Genomic DNA, 25,204 nt, shown 5'->3' on the forward strand with positions numbered 1-25,204 from the left:
GTATTTGTGTTTGCTTAGTGTTCTGGTTGACCACTCTGCTCTTCCTGTCTCTTGGTCTGTGTGTTTGGTGTTCACCAGGGGATCAATTCAGCAAGCTCCAACCTGTCCACCTCGGAGAACAGCACCCCCCGCAGTCGCCGGCAGCTGCCTCAGACCCCCTCCCGGCCCCGGCCGCACATCTCTTACTCCCCCCTGGTGTGCCGAGCGCCGTTGCCCCCTCCGGCCTCCACAGAGGCGCTACCCAGGACTCAGACAGAAGCTGAGGCAGAGGAGCCGAGGCTGGGTGTGGGGCTCGGCCCGACCTTGGGCCCGACCTTGGGCCCCTCTCCGGCCCCTGGTCTCGCGGCGCTGAGTGCGGGGGCCCTGCACTCGTCTCCCCAGCGCTACATCTCAGAGCCATACCTGGCGCTCCACGAGGAGCTCCACAGCCTGGAGGCAGCAGGCCCGGAGGAGACTCTCACCTTCGAAACGGCCATTGCCACCAGCCTGGGCCGTGCCAATGCCATCAGCTCTGCCCCACAGCTGCGCCACTCTTGGCAGGTGCCCAACGGCCACTTCCGCAAGCGCCTCGGCCAGGCCTCCTCCAGCGCTGCCTGTGACCTGCTGAGTGACACCGATGAGGACGACCGCTGCTAGGACTGTTGGGAAGGACGGAGTGTATGTATGTATGCCCAGGAGGATGGAGGGACAGGCTCACCCTAAAAAGAGAAGAGAGGAAGAAAAAGAGAAAGAACGAAACACAGAATTGGATAGAGAAGAGGAGATGCAAGAGGTAGAAGCTCGGGTCATAGGTAGCTAGACGTCAACAGTGTGTTTCAACATGTTCTGTGTGTGTGTGTGGGACTGAGCTTCACTTGCCAAAATTGCAAACAAAATCAAAGACGGCCACAGGCTTCAGTCTTGCTGATCAGAGATCAGTATGATGAAACGAAGCTAAATGTTCCAAAAAATTCCATCCTTCTCAATGTAGTTTCTTTGCTATACGGCTGTGTTCTTTGGGCTCTCTTCAGCAGCATTTGGTCTCCATCAAGCTAAAGCATATGGAGCTGACAGGTATGAGGAATGTAATCCAGACATTGTTCCCTGTGCCAGTGCCAGGGTAGGACATCATATTTCCTCTTTAAGCTCCATGAGAGAGAATGTGGTATGTAAACCCATTGATCTCCTTGGCTGCTCTTTGGCCCCTGACACATCAAACATGGCAGCCCGAATGCTTTGTTCGAGCCGCTTCACTTGTATCGAGATCCCGCGTCACTTTTGCAGTGATCCTTCTCAGGCTTTTTAACTTTTTCAGGTGAGGGTGAGGGAGAACTCCTAGCCAACCCACTATTACAAAGTCACTAGGCGAATCACATCCATAAACATGAGCTGAGGCCCAGGAGTCATTAGGTTGATATGAGTGCTTAGAGCTCGGTAGCATTTATGATTCTTGTTTCTGTTTGTAGCTAATCTGTTGAAATAAATTAATTTTTTTCTGGTGGTACACCAGTAGGACCTGGTCTTTCGTAGCAGCAGTGGGTCACTTTGTAAAACGTTTGTCGGTAAGGGAACTTTGAGTATACTGTAAGTAGACATGACATAGAAGGGTATCGTAGAAAACATGGTGGCTAAATCCCATACTTTTCCATTGTTTTAAAGCTTTTCAGAAGCATCAGCTCTTTTCAAAATAGCATCTGGAACAAAGCTGACTCGCCTTCAAAGCTTTGACAAGCTTCTGCAAGCATAGAAGAATGGAATAATGAGTGGTTTTTAAGTGATGGATGTTGTTTAGGTCAGTGGTTCTCAACTGGTCTGGCCTCGGGACCCACAATTCCCCATGGTCATTAAGGTGGTAGCCAAATTTTGTAGAATTAAAATAAAGATACAAATATAAACATAAACATAATTAAATTTTTTATTGTATCCCTGCATTCACAGCACATTAGTCTAAGTCTGACAGGATTTGTTTTTACCACACCGTGGAGAATATTTCACTTCACCTTTTCCCTAGCTTAATGATTCAAACTTCACGATATATTCGTCATCAAATGAGCTCAATATACAAACATACATGTTGATTTCTTTCCCGCACACAAAACTGCATTTAACATAGCTAATCTCAGTCACATTCTAACTGCAAATTTCAAGAAAATGCATTACCCAGCATGACTACAGTAATTAGCTAAACATTTTACTTTCAACTAGTCCACCAGTGGCATCCCTGTAGACAGCTAGTAAATCAAAGCTCTCTCATTACAGCACTACTCCAGCTGACACTTCGGACTCTCACAGTAGGCTATGCATCTGCCCACACACACACACACACACACACACACACACACACACACACACACACACACACACACACACACACACACACAAACACTTTGGACTCATAGAGTAGGCTATGCATCTGCAGCTCACACAGAACTTTCTCTGTCATTTTCTGAGAGCTCCATTTTCCCTTTGTGATTGAGGCATGAGAACCACGAAGACTCAGATTTGTCCATTTCAAGTAAAAGCTACTGTTCATATATTTTATCATTTAAGTTCTGAAGGAACACACACACACACACACACACACACACACACACACACACACACACACACACACACACACACACCGTAACCTGTTTTCTGATTCTGACCAGTTGAGAAACACTGGTTTGGTGATTTAGGTCAATATTCCTCCCTGTTGTCATGACTGTTGCAGTCAGGTTGTAATTTCTCTCAGTTTGTGACACAGAGCAAAGGATGCTTTTGGATGGCAGAGACTTCTGGGCAACTTCAAAAACCTGTGAGATGAAAGAAAAGATGATAACCTGAAACAACCCTTTAAACACAAACCGAAAGCAGTCCGCAGGTTGAAGTTTTGGGTCCAGTGTACTGTGTAGCCTTGTGTGGAGAGGTTTTGAAAGCATCCTGACCCATGACAGTAGTAAATATAGTTTCACTAGATTGAGCATGTCCCTCATAATGCTAAAGCCTCACTGAAGAGCAAGCAAGGCTCTTGTAACATATGTAAACATCTCAATATGCCGGATTCTCAAAAATGAAATGTCTCAAAAGCCATGTTTAGTTTTTAGCCAAGTGTAAATAGAAAAGCCATGTCACAGAATGTTTCTTTTTCCTTTTTTTATGGCTGACCCAATAGTCTGTCCTTTCACACAATAACACAATCATGCCTATTTTCTCTGAATTTCTGACATTTCATCATAGTAATCACTCATCTGCATGTAGGTATTTCATAAATACTCTCATAACACTATTACTCAGCAACACTGGTTTACTCAGAGCACTACTGAAAAAAATCTATAAACGTGGGGTTGGACTCATCTTGTGCCCTGTGTCCAAACAATGTAGCCATTCATGAGAATGTGAATGTATGCCGTTGACCCTGATACAGTGTTTATGTGGCTGTGGACAAAGAAGGAGGCCTGTGAGACTGCTGGATTTAGTATGGCCAGTGATATGCCAGGTCTAATTTGTGAAACAACTGAACCATGCATTGCAGTGTGGGTAATGTAGTTTTTCACCACATGTAGCAGAGATGGCAGTGTATCATAGGCTACACATGACTATGACTGTGAGTCAGTCGTCTTGTTTGATTGCATTTAACATGCTGTAATGGAAGATGTGGCAGTGTTTGGGTTCTATACTATCATTGAAGATGATTACCATAACTTTTTTTGTACAAATCAAAACTCAAACTCTTTTTGGTTTTCAACCTGAACTTCAGCATTTGAAGTATCTAGATCCAGGTTTTTCAGAAACAATGAAAAACTATTATTTTCCCATTCAAAAACAACAACAAAAAAAAAAAAACGAGAAAATAATTTGTATTCCATGTATTGTGTTGTAATTTGTTCCTTTGACATGTTTTCTGAAATGTGAATAGGCCGTATGTGGTACATGTCTCTGGCCTGTGTGGGTCGCTGTTCTGTGAACCATATGAAATTTAAAAGGTTGATGTTGCACCTGAATCTCTGGTAAATAATAAAATAAAAAAAACGTACTGGTTTTTACACATGTAGTATATATAAATACAATGGGGGAAATGTCTTATTTATTGAACTGTTTATATTTCCATATAGATACCTATCTTACATTTATTTCACTTTGTTATGTGAATGGAAACTTGTTCGCTTATCTGTCAAAAAGAACCACTGCAAAATTATAACAGAAAAAACTCTTTAATAAAAATGTGACTAACCAGCTTTGCTGACATTATGGTTTTTGTCAGATTTTGTTGAACAATTGTGTCAGGCTTGTATTTTTCTCTGTATTTCATGGCATAGGTCTTGTTTTTAGCCATAAATCATCATGCACAGTGAAAGGAAGCTAATTCAAAGATCATGGGCTACATTGTATTTGCCAAAGCATCTCCAAAGAAATGGAACATCTGGATTTTGCTTTACACTCATGTACCCAAGAGCTAAACTGAGAGTGCAGACAGAGGTAGAATAGTCGACAGTGTGGAGAGGAACACTGTAAGTTCAGATCTGACAGAAGGCAGGGTCATCTGACATGACCAGAAAGACCTGCATCATGGATGAGGAGACACTTTGGGCCACTTTTGGGGTATGGGTTCTCCTTATGTCCAGTTTCAGAGTTGTTCTCTGTCAGAATGCCCGTGATATTGGGGGAAATCATCGCTGCTCTCACCCACCACTGCAACGACAAGACGCCGAAGACAGACGTGTATCTTTCCAACCAAAAGGTAAAAGCTTCATTTGATCTTTATTGGGAATTTTTGTTGCACTGACTCAAAATTATTTCTCCTGATTTGCCATAATTTTCTCCAGCATGAGAGATGTCCTGATGGAGCCTGTAGTCTTTCTTCAGCATACATTGAATGCATTGTGAACAGCTGACATTGAAATCATCATTAGTAGGGAGGACATTTTACGAGGAAACATGATAGCAATCACGACTCAGGGCTCAGTCACTTGAATGCATTTTATAATGCAAAAGCTGCCTCCAATAAACGTCTCTTAGTCGTCACCAGTGACGCCATGCGCTGTCCCTCATTGCTGTTTGTCGCTTGACAACCTGAGGGCTTCTCTCATGTGCATTGTGTTCCTGCATGTTCTCTATCGAAGTGAAGAATCAGCCCTGGCGCCACACGCTGACAGGAAGGGTTCCAAACTACCATGGTGTTCCGAAAGCTTTTGATCTCCATGCTGTTCGGAGCCAAGTGTTCCATTCAGGGAGAAACCTGTTTCAATTACCTGCAGCCCCTCAATGCACCTCAGATGCGTGTGTGTGTGTGTGTGTATGTGTGTATGTGTGTGTGTGTGTGTGCGAGAGAGAGAGAGAGAAGGAGAGAGAGAGAAGTTCCCATCTAGCAAATGAACACAGAGAATTGGCATATCCCCAGTTTTATTCCACCACTTAACAAGACTTACACTCCCAGGTGCCTGAAGTAATCACTGAATATGATTTCAGATCTGGATACTGTGATAAATTGAGTTGAATTATAATGAACATCACAAGGCTCCACGGTAAAATAGTAATAAATACAAATATAACAACCCTATACATTATTCAGGTTTTAGCTATAAGTAAACACACTTGTATATCATTTCTGAACTGAGCTGGCTTCCTTACATAGAGGTGGATCTGCTGAGGATGCTGGACCTGCTGCTGTCACCAGACCATTACAACATCTCTGTGACCCAGGATGACAGAGGATGTGAAGCCTATGAGATAGGCCTCTATGCTACCCCGTTTATCAGCACCAACATGCTGTTTGGACCGCAGTAAGCCTTCGGAAGTCTGTTTAAAGTCATAATTTTCAAAATAAGACCAACCACTAGCATGGGTGATATCCTTCTTCTAGAAGACTATATACTGCAATATGTCTCTACTGATTTTATCGATTGCATTTAGTCTATTTTGACAGTATATTAATTAGTGTAACAAATCTGAAGTACAAACAAGCCAGATTGTTTAATCATTAATATTTAGTCACTGGACTTTTAATGAATATATGAGCACTGTAGACCACTATGAAGTAGTGCTTCAAGGCTTTTACGTATTTCGACTTTTGCTTATTTGTAAATAACATGCTCTGCTTTGCCTTTGAACAGGAGTACTTGCGTCTATACACTTTTCATGGTGTTCTCATATGTATTTGTGCGTGTGTGCATGCATGTGTGTGTGTGTTTCTGTGTTTCTGTGTGTCTGTGTGTGTGTGTGTGTGTGTGTGTGTGTGTGTGTGTCTGTGTGTGTGTGTGTGTGTGTGTGTGTGTGTTTGTGTGCGATTAGCTTTGCAGATGAGCTGAGCGTCTTGCTAAGGCTGCGTCTGGCTGCTGGCTGGTGGGATGAGGACAGAAGTGTGCTGGCCCTACTGGGGGAGGAGGGGGAGGAGCAGCTGCAGATCAGACTGGGCCGCGGACACCTCACCCTCACCGCCACCCGGAGCCGCCACTACGAGTCAGAACACACACACACACACACACACACACACACACACACACACTCACACACATATGAATACCAACTAACAGAACTTACACTCACTGAAGCATGAACACTAACAACATTTACACTCACACACACACTCACGCACAAACACATAAATGTGCACAGAGATGTACATGTGCACTAACATGTTCTGTCACTCATACATGCGTTCACCCTGGTAGCATTAAAATAATAATTCTCATCAGCTTGAAATCATTCAGAACCAGTAGGGCACTCAAAGAGTGCAGACCTCCACCAAGGCCAAAAGCCCTATCTTGCAGAAAGTAAAAAAAAAAAAATCCTGGATTCGCCCCATGATCCAGATCCGCTCCTAAATGTAAATTCTTGGATAAGGCCCTTGTTCCACATTTAACGGGTCGTTCCCCTGGTCCATGCTACACCCCTCCAGCAAGTTTAATGAAAATCGGCCAGGTAGTTTTTGCGTAATCCTGCTGACAAACAAACAGATAAACCAACGTTAATGAAAACATAATCTCCTTGGTGGATTGTACCATGATGGCACTGTGACTGGAACACGGAGATCGTTATTGCATGTCTTTACTTCGGCCTGTGCGCATAACATTTTGACCTATAAAAGGCCAATACTGTGTAAATTCTCATCTGACATTTACATCTGACCCTCTCATCACAGTCTCTACACTCTCACTGTAATACAACTGATAGATAAAGAGCTAGCAACACTAACATTATGGGATTGATGTTCACATACTGCTAAAATCTGTGCGGTACAGTTTAAATCACTATACATTAATGTGTCTGATATTTAAATATGTTAAATGTTACACAGATTCACCACATTATGGAACATGTACAGGCTCTTTTGTGAAAGGTGCAACTGTCTAATTTGGTCTGTGAAGGGTCTCCCAGCAACTGACTTAGTTTCTCCCAAACACAGCCTCTTCAGACAAGGGAGAATGTCTCTCATTGAGGCCCTATGACCCTCATAAAGCACTGAGGCCACATCACATCACACAACATCACAGAAGCCGCAAACTTGTGATGTGTGCCACTCATATTTTTCCCCAACGTCACACCTCTCTCCTCTTTCTCAACCACGTGTGGCCCGGGGCGAAAGGTTCCCGGCAGCCTTCTTGTGGGACGGGGAGTGGCACTGGCTGGCCCTGTCCGTGTCTCTGTCCGGGCTGGAGGTGTTCGTCGACTGCCGGCTGCTGGAGAGAGTCCCCTGGAGGAACTACCCAGGCCTGGAGGTGTCCACGGCAGGGATCACGCTGCTGGGAGGGGCCACACAGCCCCACCTCACACCTTTTACCGTAAGTCGGGTCGGGTTTTTGGAGTCTGGTGCTACATTTCTCACATGGGCCCCAGCCCGAACTTTCAGGCCCTCCGGACACAAAGGTTGGGGTTAGCCATGAAGAGGTTGGTGCCGATGTTGTAATCATCAAGCTAAGGGAAATATTAGTGTTTAAAAAGAGGCTGGCTTTGGTCTTTGGATGTTATTCTTTTCATGGCGATTGAAGATTATTTCAGACAGGGCTACATACTGCTTATCGTTATGATCTACCGTCTTCCGAGTTTAATTGCAGTCCTAATATAGTGTGTATGCTAATTACACCTTCCATTTATATCTGATTAACAGATCGCATCAGCGAGGTTCGTTAGATTAGGATTGCAATTAAACAGTGCCGGAGAGGTGACCTGTAGGAGGATTTGGCACCCCTAGATTAGATTACATTTTCCATTAAGGTCATTTTAGACCCTGTCAGAATATATGAACTTGTGTATTTACAAAGTATGTGGCAAATGCTGAATATAGTACACTTTCATAACATTCTCTTTAAAACGTGTTATGCCGATCTTGGAATGATGTTCTGTTTGCTGTATTTATTTGTCTCCAATCAAAACGTCTACAAAAAACCAATACAATATCTCAGCTCAACGCTTACTCGCTGGCAGGCTAGCAAACATCATTATGGCTGAGAGCGGAAGTTTCCGAGGGTTAGATCATTTTGTGTGTGTGGGTTTTGTTTGGCCTCTCTGCCCTACCTATTATCTGTGTGGACACAAGCTAGTGGGTGGTCTTTGGGCTTGAGACACGATGACCATACCTCAAGTCAGCCCACGTCATGGCAGTCGCCCTCACACCATATATAAACTTTCCCCTTTGCCTTTGCCCTGTCCTTGTTACAAAAAGTCTTTCAGAATTCTCTGCCAAAATTATGTGACAGTAATTAACAGTCAACCTCTGTGAGTATATATTAGAAACACCAATGGACTAAGAGCTAATTGGAGTAAGAGCTAAATTTTCTGTGTGGGTGCTAACAGGAAACAATAGTGTTGTGACTCGTGGATGTGTTAGCAGTCGTTGTGACCTATTCTCTGGTGGATACTTTCCTGCTCTTTACCTTGCCGCCATGGGCTCTGAGAGAGAGAGACTGCCCAGCACTGGCTGTCCTCCAGGGTCCACGTTGTTTTAGCACCAGCTGGATGCCTCACCTGGTGCAGAACAGCACACAGCACCAAGAGACAGTGAGGCAGAGAGAGAGAGAGACTTTACCCATCTCATCAGACTACAGTCATGCATGGCACCAATGTGATCCTGCTACTCTTCTGCTGTGTAAGTGGAGACCCTTTATTGTTATCCGTCATTCATTTATTTTTGTGCTGAACCATTTAATCATTGTCCTTGGGTTACAGTCAGTAGTATTGAGTTGTATTCACTATCGGTAAATATTATCATTGATTGGAACAGACTGAGATTTAGGAAGAGTTTTGGGGACTTTAAGTGAAGTTTGGGGCCTTTAAGGGGCTATGTTATTCTGCTATGTCTATGCCAAATGATGTGGTTGTGGAATTGGTTCCTGTCTGGTGGTCCTGTCCATGTCAACTAGGCAAAACAAGCTACAGCCCCACCACTGTCATTCCTAATAAATTCAGACCGTCTCGTTTGACAGCTTGTCTCCTGATCTGTGCCTGTAGTAAGCCGTGGGGACGAGGTCCCTGGGGCTTCTGTAGCTATCTTCATGTGGTTTTGAGCAGCATGTTCATGCAGTGAATCAGGATGGTCGGGATCATAGCCCTGGGGCCTTTTGGCATCTGCCTGCGAGTGGATGAGGCAGAAGACAGATTTTCACAATACTAAGACAGGTCCCATAAATCAATCCCAGACATTCAGCAATGCTCAAAAAAGCAGGTGCACAGTGATATCAGTGTTCGTCGCCCGATGCACGGACATGTGAAAATGTGGGCTATATTGATCCTGGTCAAAGGGCCTTTATTGCTGTGCTGCATGGATAAGTGAGCATATCTGTTAAATGTTGGATTTATTCTGTCTTCATGTAGCCTTTTAATCAAGATACTTGTGAGCAGGTTACTGGCAGCATCATTTCTTTTTGTTGGCTATGTAATGGCTGTAATATAATTAATGAAGTTACAAATTCTGCTCTTTCATTCATTCGGCTTTTTTTGGTCCTTTTTCTTCAACTCTGTCTTCCTGGTGTTGTTATGACACACCTCCCTTGGATACCATCTTGTCACAGGTTGGCTCTAATTGTAGTGATTAACAAAGTGGCTCTATCCCAATAATACATTTACTGCAACTAAAAACCCAACCATATGTTCCACCGCAACAGCAAGGTCTTTAATGGATGGTCTGGGGAGTGTTTGAGGCCTTCATGTGAAAGGCAAATACCTGCCACGTAAAAGTGAGGTCTTGCCACTGCGTTTGCACTTTGAGACTGCATGAGAGGACGAGAAAAAAGGGTTTCCATGGACACGGAGTGCCGTTGACAGAATCGGCACTGGCCGACCTTGTCGTTGTCTGTCAAGCAAACTGTATGACAGCGTGAGCTTTTAGTCCCAGCATCATTATCATGTCTTTTCTGCTGCTTTTTTTGTTGTTTGTTGTTGGACTAAAATATAAAATGAATTTGGTGCCAAAACCAACTTTATATAAAAATTGAACAAAAACCTCATATAGACACTGCTAAAACCTCGACATCCAGATTTTAACTTGAGCTAAAAAATAAATAATGTATCGGCTAATGGCATTTGAGATTAGGATTTTATATTATGCAGTGTTTCATTCACGTTGTCAACATTCTCTTCCCCTCATGATTTTTGTCTCTCTCTGCCTTTGGGGTTGGTAAGTTCACTGCTTGTAAAACTAGATTCATCGTTTTCTGAGTCTCTCTGTGGTGGAATTGCCATCTGTCGTCTCATTGAACTCCATGTTTTGCATACTGCAAGACATGCCTCTTTACGCGGCCTCGTCTTTCATGTGAGTGTTCATTAAGTATCCCCTTATGCATCTGAAAAGTGTGGAAGAGACTATCAAGCTTTCACACATTTCTAAATGAGCTGCTTTGAACCAAACTTTCTCATCAGTAATGTGAAGTGTATTTTTCTCAATTCTGTAATGCTTTCTGTCTGATCTGAATGTTTTTCAAGAATATGTACTCTGTTTTTATCCTTTTCATTCATTTTCATGTTTGCACATTTGTTCTATAGTCAAAGCAAAGCAGAAATATTGGTCTCTAGCAGCTCTCCTGTTAAAGGATATTAGCATATTTTCAGCCATTCATCTCTGCAGGAAATAAACCTGGAAATATGCTTGGGAGATCTCCCAATCTAGGTGATAATTGCAGTTACAACCATCTGTATTTGCTCATTAGTGTGTTCATACAACTGAACTGAACTAATGAATGAAATGTGTTTGGTTTGGAAATGGGGCAAGCAAAAATATGATGCTGCAGTATTTGTTTCTAAACATGATCTTTTCCGTCTCTGACTAACATAGAGTACAATATCGGAGATCCAAGCATGTTGGTATTGTGGTTAATTAGTCTGAAATTAAAATTAAAATCAGTATGAGATGAAATGAGATGATCTGTCTCATGATGAATCATTTTCTGCGTCATTCACAGGGTACCATACAGCAGATCATTTTTGTTTTGGGGGACCCTTCTGCCGCCAAGTTCTACTGTGAGCATTACAATTCCACTTGTTTCCAGGATTCCGACTCGCAGGTAAAAAGAGACCATTCGTACCAACTTTACCTCGCTCACTCACTCAGTGAAAACACATTTTCAGATTTTTAACTGCTGTCTGTGTGAGCTTCACACAAGGCAAAATGTTTCATCAAAATATGTAACCACAGAGTTGATTTAAAGAGATTGTAATTAAATAGCTGGTATTTATTCGTTAGGCTAGTATGAAACATCCTCGATCACAGTTCAACTGATTTGGTAAATTATTGATAAAAGTCCAAATTGACTTACTTCATACACATGCTCAGTTTCAGCTATAAAGCTTTCTTCATAAGCCGCAGGGTTTAAGTAAATTGTTGTAAAAACTGACTGCGTATAGCCATGACCAGATCTGGCTGTTTTTCCTAAGCTGCCTGCTTTCATTGCAGCACAGCCTGGAAATTTACTGCCATTTCTGCATCTGACTGTCAGGTGAAATATTGGGTCATGAAGCAGTCTGCATGGGAGTGTGAGGTTTATGAGAGGATAAGAACCTGCTTTACTTTGGAGCAAAAACGTCTCTCTTTAGGCGGATTTTTTCCCCTCGTTTGTGTCTGATCCTCCTGAAACTTTTATCTGAGCTTTGAACTGCTAGACTGTACGCTCATGCATATTGAAATGTCTCCAGATGTATCAAGTGAAAATATTACTGTGAAATTAGTAAGAAAAACAACGCAGAAATTGCAGGTCACAGTTTATTGGTGCATGTTTTTATTACGTTTTTAAAAATTAATAATAAATCACAAAGATTGAATTATTTCTCACATTCATCATATATCTCTTCACATATCATATATGTATCTTGAATACAAAATTTGGTGAACTCTCTTAATCTTTTGAACAATTCAGTGCATAGAAGCCTCAACAACCTCAAAAGCTCTATTGTAGAGAAGCCCTTGAAATGTGAAATAGTTCAATTTTACCAGTTTGCTTTATTACATTTATTTTGCCAAGATATTATGAAGCCCATTTTCTGCTCATTATTTTCATTTCTTCAAGGAGGAAACCTCTGGATCTGCTGAGGAGGCTATAGGCAGAACTGAGAGCCTGATCTTCCCCAGCTTGGTCAGCTCTACAGGGAGGAAGGAACTTGGCCACAGGCATAAAACTCAAACTACCAAGCCTTCTCTGCTAAATGGCAGTTACCAAAAGAATGACTGGAAAGCTTTTGACCACCCAGCCGGAGATAAACCTTCCAACACGAGCATGTTGTCCACATCCTCACCTAAATCAGTGGTACGGCCAAAGAATACAGCTAGTCTGACACTAAGTTCTCTAGGTGAGTCACAGGGCCTAAATGATACAGGAGACCAGTGGCAGGCTTCTCTCCCAGACAACAGCTTATTGGCTAAAGGGGCAGGGCAAAGGTCTGACATGATGAAGGAGCAACCACTGGCAGAACCCAACAGGGCTTCTGAAGGAGACTCTCCCAAGGGAACAGTTTCTTCATCTGCGCCTCAGAAACATCAAAGAAGGGCAAACCTGCAGTCGAAGGGCTTGAACAACATCACAAATAAAACAGCCACACCTTCAGCTGAATTAAGAGTCTTACCAAACAAAACTGTTAGCAAAAGTAAGGGTGAAGCTGGTCCAGTGGAGTCTACTATTCATTCTCCCAATCCAGTGGCAGCACAACCCACTGAATCTACTATAACTCCTTTCAGTGACAAGTCAGTGAGAGCTGAACCACTAAAAGGCACCAAATCAGTCACCAACCAGCCGAACGATGAATCACTTAAGAAGGAGAATCATTCACTGTTGCCTGAAGCTCAAAGAACCACCTCAGAGGGAAATAGAGCTACGGACGTTCTAGAACCTGGGAGGGGCATTGATTTCATTACCACAGGACAGATCATACACCCTCCCCCATTAACTGTGGCTGTGAACAACAGCTTTGTCCAAGTGCTGACAGAATTATCTAAACCTGTGACTCTAAAACCTGATACTGTTACGAAAGTCTCTCTGACAGACACTTCTGCTGCAGTCTCCATTTTGTTGAAGGGGAAGCCAGAGACAAATAGCACCTCTGTGCCAGAGAAAGGGACGTCTCAGAGGGAGAAGGTTGAGACTGGTGAGCCCAGTGGTGCACTCAGTGCCCCGGACAGCTGGCAACAAGCAGGGCAAGCCAAGTCAAAGACAAATATGGGTGCAAAACTGACCATTCCACCCACGTTACGAACAGAAGATACAGCAGTTGAACAGATAGCACAGGAACCACCAGTGGAACTGCCTGAGGTGGAAGGGAGAGAGGCGCCCTTTGAAAAGGGGCAAACAGACACCGAAACAGATCCCAGTGCAGCGTCGCCCATCACAACCCAAGAGCCCAAACTGCAGAGAGGGTGGCCAAAAGCAGGAAGGGCTCCTCCTCAACCAAAGTCACCTGAAACGAGAAAACCTGAGCTGGATCCATGCAGTCCAGCCGTGAGTGGTGTGCCATTGCCAATGCACTGCCCCCAGCACCCTGCTAGGATACCAGGTAAAGCACTGGACATCTGCTCTCACATTCACTATAATGGGACGGTATTTCGAATGGGATGGTATGCCACTGCCACTAGTACCAACCACGTGGAAATAATTAGCGCCCAAAGCTAAATAAATTGTCTGCAAGCTATCTTAAGTCTAGTCATTTTCAGGTTACTTACAGTCAAAACAAACTCTTCATTCTTATTTTTTTAATACTATATTTGGTGTGTAGGGGTATTGTGTGTCCTTGTAGAAAATGATGAGAATTTAGATTTTAAATTATATGTAAAGAATCTGGATTACAAGACATTATTCATAGCACTTGATGTGTGTGAAGCCTCAGGAAATGCAAAAATAAGCATGATCAGACCCCTTTCTTTTTCTTTTTCTGTAATTTCAGGCCCTCATCCACCAACACCCTACCAACCCCCCCGAGGCCAGCAGCCCAGTAGGGGACCCAGAGGGCAGAGGGTAAGGGAAGTTTGACTTGGGTCATGGAAAAATGTGCTCACAGTTTTTAAGTGTTACTTAGAAAAAACATCTTTGACATTATAAATCTGTCACAAATCTACAATAATATTTTTTACAATAGCCATTTCATGTTCCTATTTTTCAACTAATGAAGGACCTCACATAGACTTCTCACCCCAGAGGGATGATGTAGTATCTGAAAGATTAAAACAACCACAAGACACCATACTAACGTACATTCCATTAACCCACTTTTGCAACACCTGAAGTGATGTGACTGACCTACAATATGGTCATTGCATCTTAGGATCTATGCCAAAATTTGGATGAACGGTCATTTATCGTAAGATATCTTTTCATTATATCACAACCTCTTATCATACCTAATTAAAACCAGCAGAATAAAACCCTGCTCATTTGATAGAGAATGATGAGACTCATTGTCTTAACTTAACGCTCAGCCTTGCAGCCACAAAATTTGGCTGGGGCATGGACGGCCTTCCTCTTCCATGGGTCTTCAAAGGCCAAAGCCTGGAAAGTGGAGGAGGAAGCTGGTCATTTACATCTACAACTCAGGCTTCATGAAGGAAATACAGACCATGGGAGGCACAGAGAGACAACTGATATTGGGAACAGGGAGGAAGGGAATGGGGGAGACTGCTAAGTCATGGAGGAGAAGCAGGGAGGTGTCGAGTTGAAAGATGAGACTCACACACCCTCTTCTGGTTCACTCAGGCTAGTGCAATGTGTTAGGGTAATCGCATTAGCCTTACATTTTCATACTTTCACATTTACTTTAAATGGGCACTCCCACATCACAGTGCAGTGGCTTACGTATTATAATTAGAGTACGTCCTGTACGTTCATTCTAATGTCCACATTATACAGAAAACTCTCTGGTGGTAACAACTGTCAGCATGGAGGATGTTATGATTCATTGATTAATTGTCTACATTTAGGTTAATATGTACAAACCTGTATATATTTGCTTATAGATGAAATACACAGTACATATCTGAGGCATATGCACATTTTACTTTTGCTTTGCACATGCAACTTTTAGTCGATGCCTTGTCCTGTGAGATCACAGGGAGAGATTGAAGTCACTGCCTGTCTGCTTTGTTTGTTTTTTGTTTTAGGGGCACCAAGGTCAGCCTGGATTGCCAGGGCAAAGGGGTCCCAAAGGAGATAAAGTAAGATGTGTCCTCTATGTTCATGTAGATTATGACAGTTATCAACTATTAAACATTGGAACAATTACCAAGAACATCATGAGATACAGAAACACCATGTACAGAAGGCCTTGTACAACATAGCTGTTCAACAATATAGTCAGACAAGTTAATGATGTCTATAGTGCAATTCTAACATATAGCTCAAATATATTATAGAACAATTGCATTGCACCTTTGTACCATTGCTGTTACCTTCTAGCACAAATAGCATTTCTACCCTTTGGCATAACTGTTTTAATCTCCTGATACTCTCTAGTTTTGTAATGCAACTGTGCGTACGCTTGTTTTATTTTGGCAGGGTTACGCAGGGCCAATGGGTCGAACAGGACGCACTGGATACAGGGGACCTATAGGGCCTCCAGGGATGCCAGCCATAGTCGTATGGAGAACATCTGAAGAGGAGTGGTTCGCCTTCAAAGTGAGGCCATATTGTTTAGATTTGTCCCTTCCTTCACTTTACTGATGTAAAGGAACACTTTACATTATACAGTCATGTATATTGCAAAGTGTTAATTGTGCAGTTTCATTCTTTCTACCTACAGAAAAAGAAGTTTTATAAAAAGCTTGTATCGTCTTGGCCGGTAAGTATATCCAGCTGGTTTTCAGTCATCTGAAAACCAGTGGTTGGGTCACCTCTTTCTGAGAATGTCTATCAGAGGAGTCACAGGAAACTGTGGACAAATTCAAATGCATAGATTTCCACACAAGTTTGGTTGCTAGTCCCACATTGATGCATTAGCTTGCTAGCCATACAATAACAATGAGAGTTGAGATAATTTAACCTTGTTAATTCTAGAGTAATGATGAGAATGTATTTTACCTTGTGAAACTCATATTTTTCAATTTGCAGATTCTGACTTTTTTGTTAGTGTTTTCAAACACAGACGTGAATAGACACACATACACACACAATGTGTACAATGTGTAGGATGCTGACTATCTTTTTAATAACAGTTTTCTTTCCTCTGCAGAGACAGAAGGGCCCCCCAGGACCGGTTGGACCCCTTGGAGATCCAGGGCCCCTGGTAGGTGCAATTAAAATATTGATTACAGTTGGTGTACATGTAATGTATAAAGGGATAATGTATAGTCTGCCGGTCAGTATCGGAAAATAAATCCTGACAGGACGAACATTACCCCAACACACAGCAGAGGGGTCTCGTTTCGTTATGAAGGAATTTATTTTCTGATACTAACAGGCGGACTATACATTATCCCGCTTATTGGTTACCTGCCAAAACGATAAAAGACATTTCTCCCAAATACCTCTTTTAAATATTTTTATGCCGTTTCGTGACTTCTTCTGAGAAAAAAATTGTTCTTCACGCAAATAGAACTTTAACATTTCCGGTGTTGCTTAGCAACCGTTTACTTGCTGACTTCAAGTTATAATGACTTCCCTTTACGTTAAGTGAACGAACGGATAATATGAAAGTTATTAATTAGAAGCACAAAACCCATTACCAGTGGCAGTGGTCATTCATTTTTTGCAGTGGTCATTAAAAAGAATTATTATATGGCAACGACAGTACGAGCGCTCTGATTGGCTAATGGGTAGTCATGCCAGCCGCGTATTGACCTCCTTGCCGGTCTCCCGGTTTGATACGGATCCTTATTGCCCTCTGACGTCATCTTCAAAATGAGCGATATTGATAGACATCAAAAGCCATGAGGAAATTCAGAAGCAGCGAAAATGTGTTATTGAAAGTGATGATGAAGACTAGACTACTATAGTTTGAATCACTTGTGTTGTTACTTTACTATAAATTAAAGCCATTTTAGCTGAGCCGTGTTGTCTGTTTTCTATTGATCATTGTAACTTGAAGTTAGCAAGTAATTGGTTGCTAGGCAACACCTGAAACACACTGTGTCGTGAGAAGACTTGAGAGCTGAACAAAACGACATGTTTTCTATTTACAATTACCAATTATTTTTATTTACAAAATGAAAGGAGCTAAAAATGCCATATAATAAACAAATTACTAACCTTGACCGTTCGGTCATGCCGTATCAATACGTTAAAGCCTTAGTCTGATATTTCCCGGCATGACCTCACTCTCGGTTAGTAAGTAGTTAACATCAGAACTCCGGATGTTGGGGTGGCCCATTCAAATCAATGGAACCTTTTGCTATGGAACCTTTTGCTGAGGAGCTGTATAATAATTGAGTGTATTGCAACTCCCTGGCCCCTGACCACTTTCAAGGTCATCTGGTTCATGAGTTCCCAGGCTGTGCATGTACTGACAAATGAGTCCTTCATCTTCATGATGATTAACTATAATTATCATTTTTTTTACTGTAATAAAGTGGAAATCCAGTTCATTATCTGTGTAAGAATGAGATATGTAATACACTGTCAAATGCCAAAAACTGTATGTAGCCACATAACTATGTGTAGAATTGAGCCCATGATAGCGCCAAATACTATCTGAAATATTAGGTTTTTTTTTCTTTTGTTTCAGGGACCACCTGGGATTCCTGGGAAGCAGGGAAGAAAAGGAGACACTGGAAAAATTGTAGGTATCTCATTTTAGTTGTCCTCTCAAGCTCGTAAAGAAAGGGGTTTCTTTTACAATAAGCCACAGGATTTTGGATGCTAGCTTGAATACCCATGAGTTGTTGACTCCCCTCAGCTCATGACTGAAACGAATTGATCCTTTTTAGGGATTTTGTTGTGTTGTTGCATTGTTGTGATACTGAATATTCCCCTAGACATTGTCATTTTCATTCTTGTCAAATATCTGCAACACTTAACCAATCTTCCCTCTGCAATCGTAAACGTCTGTTTGTCTCTAGGTCTCACCTTAAAGCCTACTTTACAGCTAACACCATGGCATTTCCCATTTCACCTCGCTCGATCCCCCTGCTTTTCATATTTGACCTCTCCACACTCTGCAACACACATGCACTGGCTGTCATACTCTCGCCTGCTGCCAACCTCCAACTCTCCTCTCCTAGCCAGTGTCTGTTGTTGCCTGTCCTCATGGTCTCTTAGCCTCTGTCTGCTTAGTATTGTAGCTACGAGACTGTTTACCCAGTGCTCATATGTGCAATACAGTTTCCAGTACAGTATTTTTTTTTTCGATATCGTTCTCCAACTTGAAATGTGGAATGCAAAATGTCTGTGTTGTTCTTCATTTTAAGCTCTAAAACCTGTCTCAGCTCTAAAACCTGTAGGCTACACTGTGATTCAGGGAGATGTAGATGGATTTCAAGTCCAAGAAATGAAATTGAGACATAGAAAGAATAAGGTACCTAATAGGCAGATGTGATTAAAACACATAATAGCATTTAGTTACACATTAAAATGCTATACTTAATATCTCAAGTAGTAATGAAAGTAACTGACAGTAACTGAACTGAACGGATCTGAGCACTCAACAATAGGACAATATAAGTAAATGGTATCTGTGATTTCACTATGAAACTGTACATTTGGAATCCAACCTCCACTTCACCCCAGGCTTGCCTCTTTCTGCAGCATATGCATTCCAGTATGCATGCCAACGAGAGGCGCAGTCATGCCTGACTGGTCATACTGATAATGCCCATGGTGGCCCACTGAGAGACAGATTGGAGCTCTGGCAGCGGGCAGTGCCAGCGGTCTCCCATGGCAGACACGGGTCATCCCTCCTCTGGCTATATATCAGTCTGATGGTGACTGAGGAAGTTCAGAAGTGCTGTGTCTGGGCGTAACAGACAAAGATACAGGAGAAGAGACAGACACAAACCAGACGCTATGTGTTCACAGAGGACCAAGTTCTAATCAAATGAAGTCAACAAAATAACAAGAGTCAATAGATTTGATTTGTACACAATTTCCAAAGAAATGAAATGGAGTGGTGACTTCGTGATCAGTATTGCAGCAGTGTATTGCATGAATGAGTCACTAAGGACATAACACAGTGCGACAACAGATTCATGTTGACGCTAATCAAAATCATAAACCACGTGATTGTATATTTCGCTTTTTTCCATTTTAGGGGAGGATAGGGCCTGTAGGGATGCCTGGTCCTCCAGGGAGACCTGGGCAGGAGGGGACACCTGGAAAAGATGCACCTGACGGCCAACCTGGCCCACCTGGGGAGGAGGTAAAATGCTTGTGGTGGTCACTAACAAAATGTTCAACAATTATCAGACATTTAGAAATACAGTCAAAGTATACACTGTGTAATGTGGTGCATATACTGGTGCAAAGGTCTATGTAAATATTGGGAATGGGAGGAGGGCGAGTTTGGGTATCTGTTAATCAAAGGCCAGATTGTCAACGAGGTCCAGTCATAAAGGTTGATCCATTGATAGGGATGTTTTAAAAAAAGTCACCAAAATAGCCTTCAAAGGCATTAATGTGGGGTTAACCGACTTCTAGCAAGGCCGTCTTCCATACTTCCGTCCTTTTAAATATCAGCCTTGATGTCCGTCTCTCCCCCAGGGTCTGCAGGGTTATGGAGGAGAGCGAGGCAGCAAGGGGGAGCTGGGTGAGTGGGTAAGAATGGCCATGGATTTCTTTGTGGATTATTTCATCCTCTACCTCTATCTCTTGAGACCGAACCAAAAGGTCAATGGGAGCCAAACCCCGGAGAAATACAGATGGCAATCTCTAACTCAAGGCTGAAAGGTTGTACCCCCCCGCGCTGACATTTCAGGGCGCTCCACATCGAGTCTTGTTGTTACGGGGAAACATGAAAACGTTGATAGAATGTGTCTGGCAGATTTATACTGGGGCTGTGGAGAGAGACTATAGCAATGTGGTGAACACAATACTGCTATCTGCCTTTCTAAAGTAGACTGTGGTGTTTCTCCCAGGGTTATCAAGGTGAACCGGGGCCGCAGGGGAGCAGAGGATGGAAAGGGGAGAAGGTGTGATATGCTTATGTCTTTCATCCCCTTCTTAGTCATACTGATGTGTTTTGTGGTTCCTCCTTCAACTTCCTCCTTTAAATATTGTTTGGTTTTGCTTTCATAGGGGAATAAAGAAGAGAAGGGATTGATTGGCATTACAGGGTATATTGTGAGTAGTTGCCTGCAGCTATTTGTAATTGTGTTGTGCAATTTGTAATTTCAAATTATTTAAAATAAGTTTGCCGTCAGCTAATATTTTAACGTATGATTGTATAAGAATACTGTTATAGATATATTAACGAATGGTGAACTCTGTGCGCTGAGCCTTGTTGTGGTTTGTAGGGGGTACCCGGGTCCAGAGGACCAACAGGATTTTTTGGAACGCGTGGACCTCCTGTGAGTTTCAAAGCTCCCTTTGAAAAGGACTATTCAAAGTGATGGTGTTGAGTGTCTTAAATATCCTGTTGCATGGGTACTTTCTACTTACTCTGCCTTGTTGAACTTGTAGAAGGGAGTAGGCCTGTCCATTCTACACTCAATTTCTGTGTAGAAATAGAAGAAAACTAAATTTACTATGAGATTGTTAACACTTGAAATTGGGTTCCTTGTTGCATGAAGCTTTCATGAAGCATTTCCTGTTTTCCAGGGGGAGCCTGGCGAATTAGGTGTTCCAGGATCACCAGGACCGCCTGTACGTTTAACGAATCCTTTTAAAACTCTCTTTTAAACGTACTTAAGACTGTCTGTGTTATTGACATTTCCCCTTTGCTTCCAGGGACGCATAGGGCCTAGAGGGACAAAAGGAGTCATTGGAATCAATGGACCCCCAGTAAAGTTATCTCAGTTAAGTTTTAAAATGTTATTGCACACTGTTGACCACTGGCATTTCTAAGTGGTGTTTTACTGTCCACTTCTCTTAAAAGGGTCAGCCTGGTGAACCTGGCCTAAAGGGACCTGCTGGCAAACCTGTGAGTTATTTCTTTCTGTTCTTCCTAGTAAAGTGGTGTTTATTTGAGCCTTCGGCTGAAACGGGTGTATTAATCTCACCTATACTGAGATGTGTTTCCTGCACTTGATCAAAAGGCTACAGTGTTTGACTATCAAATCAATTTGAATTAATGTACTGCTTTTGGGATTTAAAAGGTTGTCTCAATGTTGTAAGAATACCCATAATTGTAATACACCTTTCATTACATAACAGGGTGAGCCAGGACCAGGTGCAATTAAGGGGTTTCCAGGGGTCCGTGGGCCACAGGTGGGATATGAATTATAACTGGACATAAAAGCACCCTCCAGTGGTAGTGTGTAGGACATCACAATGTCATTGCAGATTAATAATAACTTTATGATTCAAGCAACAACCCAGGTTGCTCTGCAACATCATAAAAATACAATGGGAAGTAGTTGCACAGTAAAAAATGGTCTTTTTGCATTCTCACCTGACACCCATGCACATGCAAACATACACACACACATATATACACACACATATATACACACACACATATATGCACACACATATATACACACACACATATATATACACACACATATACACACACACACACATATACACACAAATATACACACACACATATATATACACACACATATATATACACACACATATATACACACACATATACACACACACATATACACATGCTCACAGTGTCTTAATAGTACAGGTCCTCTGAGAATGAATGAATTAATTGGTCAGTTAAATCATTTCGCATGTACCTGTTATTAGGGGAAACCAGGGTCTGATGGGCCTCCAGGACCTAAAGGGGATCCAGTAAGATTTTCTCTTTTATTTTGTAGAAATGTGTCTTAGTCCATCCTTACAGACATAGACTCTTATACACTGTCTCTCAGCTATTCTCTGTAGAAATCTATATGATCAATTTGAACAGGGAAATCCAGGAATTGAGGGTGCTATAGGTGGACCTGGTCTTCCTGGAACCAAAGTGAGTCCTTTTGGGAACTGTTTGACTGAAGATGATTAATGAAGGCATTGGCATAGGAAAAGATAGAAGAAATGGTGCTTTTACCAGGATTTTATATGTTTCACTCTCAGAGTTGCCTAACTGCTTCAGTGCTCAGAGATACTATTTTTTATCAAATAAGAAATACACAATCAAGGTGTTTGTCTCATGTCCTTATGTGCAGTTTAGTATGAACAATAAATAAATACCGTAATAATAGTAGAATAAATATGCTTTTTTTATTGATTGTAGGGTGCAGATGGAAAACCTGGAAAACTTGGACCCTCAGGTGAACCAGTAAGATTACCTAAAGCAATTTTTACATTTTTATCTTTATTTGTATTTAGTCTTGAGACCTTTGAATCATCAAGGTTCAGGGACAAAAAAAACATAGAAAATACGAGGAGAATAAGTATAATGTAGGGCTGGGCGGTATATCGAAAATATAAATACATTCGGTGCTTTTTTTATACAAGATATAAGAAATGACCATTCATAATGTTGAGGGTGCAAAATATAGGCTACACAGGTTACCATTTGCATGCGTTTAAAAATTGACTGTATTTTAACAGGAAAGAATGGTGCAGCTTTCACACTATCTCTCTCGCACACTCACTCACAACCTCTGACCACCAGGGGGCGTTCTCTGTGAGCCTTCAGTCTGAGCTCCGCCCTTCAAAGCCACATCAGATTGTCAGACACATCATGGTAACCAGCCAATCAAATTGCTCTATTGCTACAAGGCGGACGCAGGCGGATGCAATTTCTTTCTTTCTTAATTGAAACATTCTAAAGTTGTTTAAACTTCAATACAAGTAACATCATGGCATCATTTAGAGATTGCCATCATGGCTGGTTGCATGGTTGGTTGGTAGAGATTGGCGTTCATGGTTGTTGTGGGAAAGAGGTGTTGTGCACCTAAATCAATGAAATACACACAAAAGGAGGTGCCCACTTGACAACCCCAGTGAAGTGCTCATGAAGCCGTTTCTTCGTTGTTGTTGTTGCTGTTGATAAGTGTTGTTAAGTATCAGTATGGTGGTGGTGGGGCACTCTAAGGCGCTAATACATAGAATAGAAATAGAAAAGCCTTTATTGTCATTGTATTCGCATGCAACAAAGTTTATTTATATAGTATAGTATATTTACTTCTCAAAAAATGTTGGGGCTATTTCCTTAAAAGGCAAAATAGATAGAAAAGCCTTTATTGTCATTGTATTCGCATGCAACAAAGTTTATTTATATAGTATAGTATATTTACTTCTCAAAAAATGTTGGGGCTATTTCCTTAAAAGGCAAAATATTTCATATTTGTAGTTTTAGGGTGGACATTTCATACCTGAATATAGTTTCCTAATAGATACATAATTACATTTTCAACTGTCATTATATTAATTTTAATTAATTTAAAATAGCATGGTTTTCTTATGCATAAATGCATAATGTAATGCATACAAATTCCTCAGAGGGTACTGAAAAATTATACGTACATATTTAAATTAACACAGAAACTCTTTTTTTTATTTGCTGTTTTGAAAATCTAGTTTTTTTTTGCAAGTTGTTTAAAAAATCAGGAATTGTGTTTCAATGTTGGAAACACCCAAACTTATTTTGGCAGTCTTTGAAGTGTGCGATTTGTTTTATTTTTTTATTTCTATTGAATGCAACTATTTAATTGTAGGATAGTGTGCTATGTTAACCTTTTTGATATAACAAATAATTACTGACACTTAAAAATTATGCTTTGTTAAGTTTTGTATTGTATTGTATCTTATATTGTCATTCACATCAACATATTGAGAGTTGTTTAGCCACATTGCCCAGCCCTAGAGATTTTTTCACCATTGCAGTTAAACTGAATACAAGGATCTCTAAAATGGGTCAAAGCAGCCATAAGAGGGACCCATGGAACCCAAAAGCAACCTGAAATAGAAGTTTAGTTCAGCAAACAGCTTCAGCTGTCAAGGTCCTCAGAGGAACTGAAACAAGAATCTCTGTTTTGTCCATATCTGTTCTTTTCTTACAGGGACTCAAAGCTGGGAAGGGCGAGAAGGGTGACAGCGGTCCAACAGGAGACAAGGTTAGCCTATTGTAGGGATGGAGAGCAGAGATCAGACCTCAGAACAAATAAACAACCTATATAGACAGCAACCTAATTCATTTACATGTTAGCAGACACGCATTGTATAAGTGTCTACAGAGCAAAGTATAGTACAGTGCAGATCTACAGCAGATGTTTCATTGTTCTGTTCTTGGTCAGGGACCCACTGGGCCTACTGGAAGAAGAGGATTCAAAGGTAGAAGGGGTCCGTCTGGTCTTCTCGGAGCTATGGGGCCAGTAGGCCCACCAGGATTACCAGGTCCACCTGTAAGTTGGACACAATTATTGTAATTTTGTTTAATTGCCTGCAAATGTTGGAAAATTGCATGTCAGAGGCTGGCTGAGCTGGAGCTATCTAATTGTAAACATTCATATTAAACATCCATTTTAAGACATTGTAGATAATATTAAAATGCTTGCTGATTCAGAGACTGTAAATCGTGAACCACTATTTCTGTCACTTGAGAGATTTGTGAAATCTGGTACATGTTCCTTGTCTTTCGCAGGGGCATGATGGCATCCTGGGAGACCAAGGTAAACAGGGAATAGATGGCCCAAAGGTAACCTCTCACACAACAATAATGAAACGCGTATCAAATTTGTTCATATCTTCATTCTGCTTCACTCAAAAAATATCTCATTCTAGGGAGACAG

General features: G+C 41.7%; 1 protein-coding gene and 1 long non-coding RNA gene across 5 annotated transcripts in view; both read left to right on the forward strand.

Annotated features, from left to right (window-relative positions):
- Positions 1 to 4,206, forward strand: part of LOC105898242 (voltage-dependent R-type calcium channel subunit alpha-1E) — a 130,568-nt gene extending 126,362 nt beyond the window's left edge. For all 4 annotated transcript variants that reach the window (XM_031575501.2, XM_031575500.2, XM_031575502.2 and 1 more), the window contains one exon: positions 79 to 4,206. In XM_031575501.2, the coding sequence (XP_031431361.1) occupies positions 79 to 636 (558 nt within the window). In that variant the 3' untranslated portion in view covers positions 637 to 4,206. The remainder of the gene's footprint in view (positions 1 to 78) is intronic.
- An 11,976-nt stretch (positions 4,207 to 16,182) lies between these two features.
- LOC116222139 lies at positions 16,183 to 18,137 on the forward strand. The gene is made up of 3 exons (XR_004164486.1): positions 16,183 to 16,203; positions 16,594 to 16,647; positions 18,085 to 18,137. It is a non-coding gene; the product is annotated as an uncharacterized LOC116222139 (long non-coding RNA).
- Positions 18,138 to 25,204: the final 7,067 nt, after the last annotated feature.

Source organism: Clupea harengus, chromosome 10 (genome assembly GCF_900700415.2).
Source record: "Clupea harengus chromosome 10, Ch_v2.0.2, whole genome shotgun sequence".
NCBI classification, from domain to species: Eukaryota; Metazoa; Chordata; class Actinopteri; order Clupeiformes; family Clupeidae; genus Clupea; species Clupea harengus.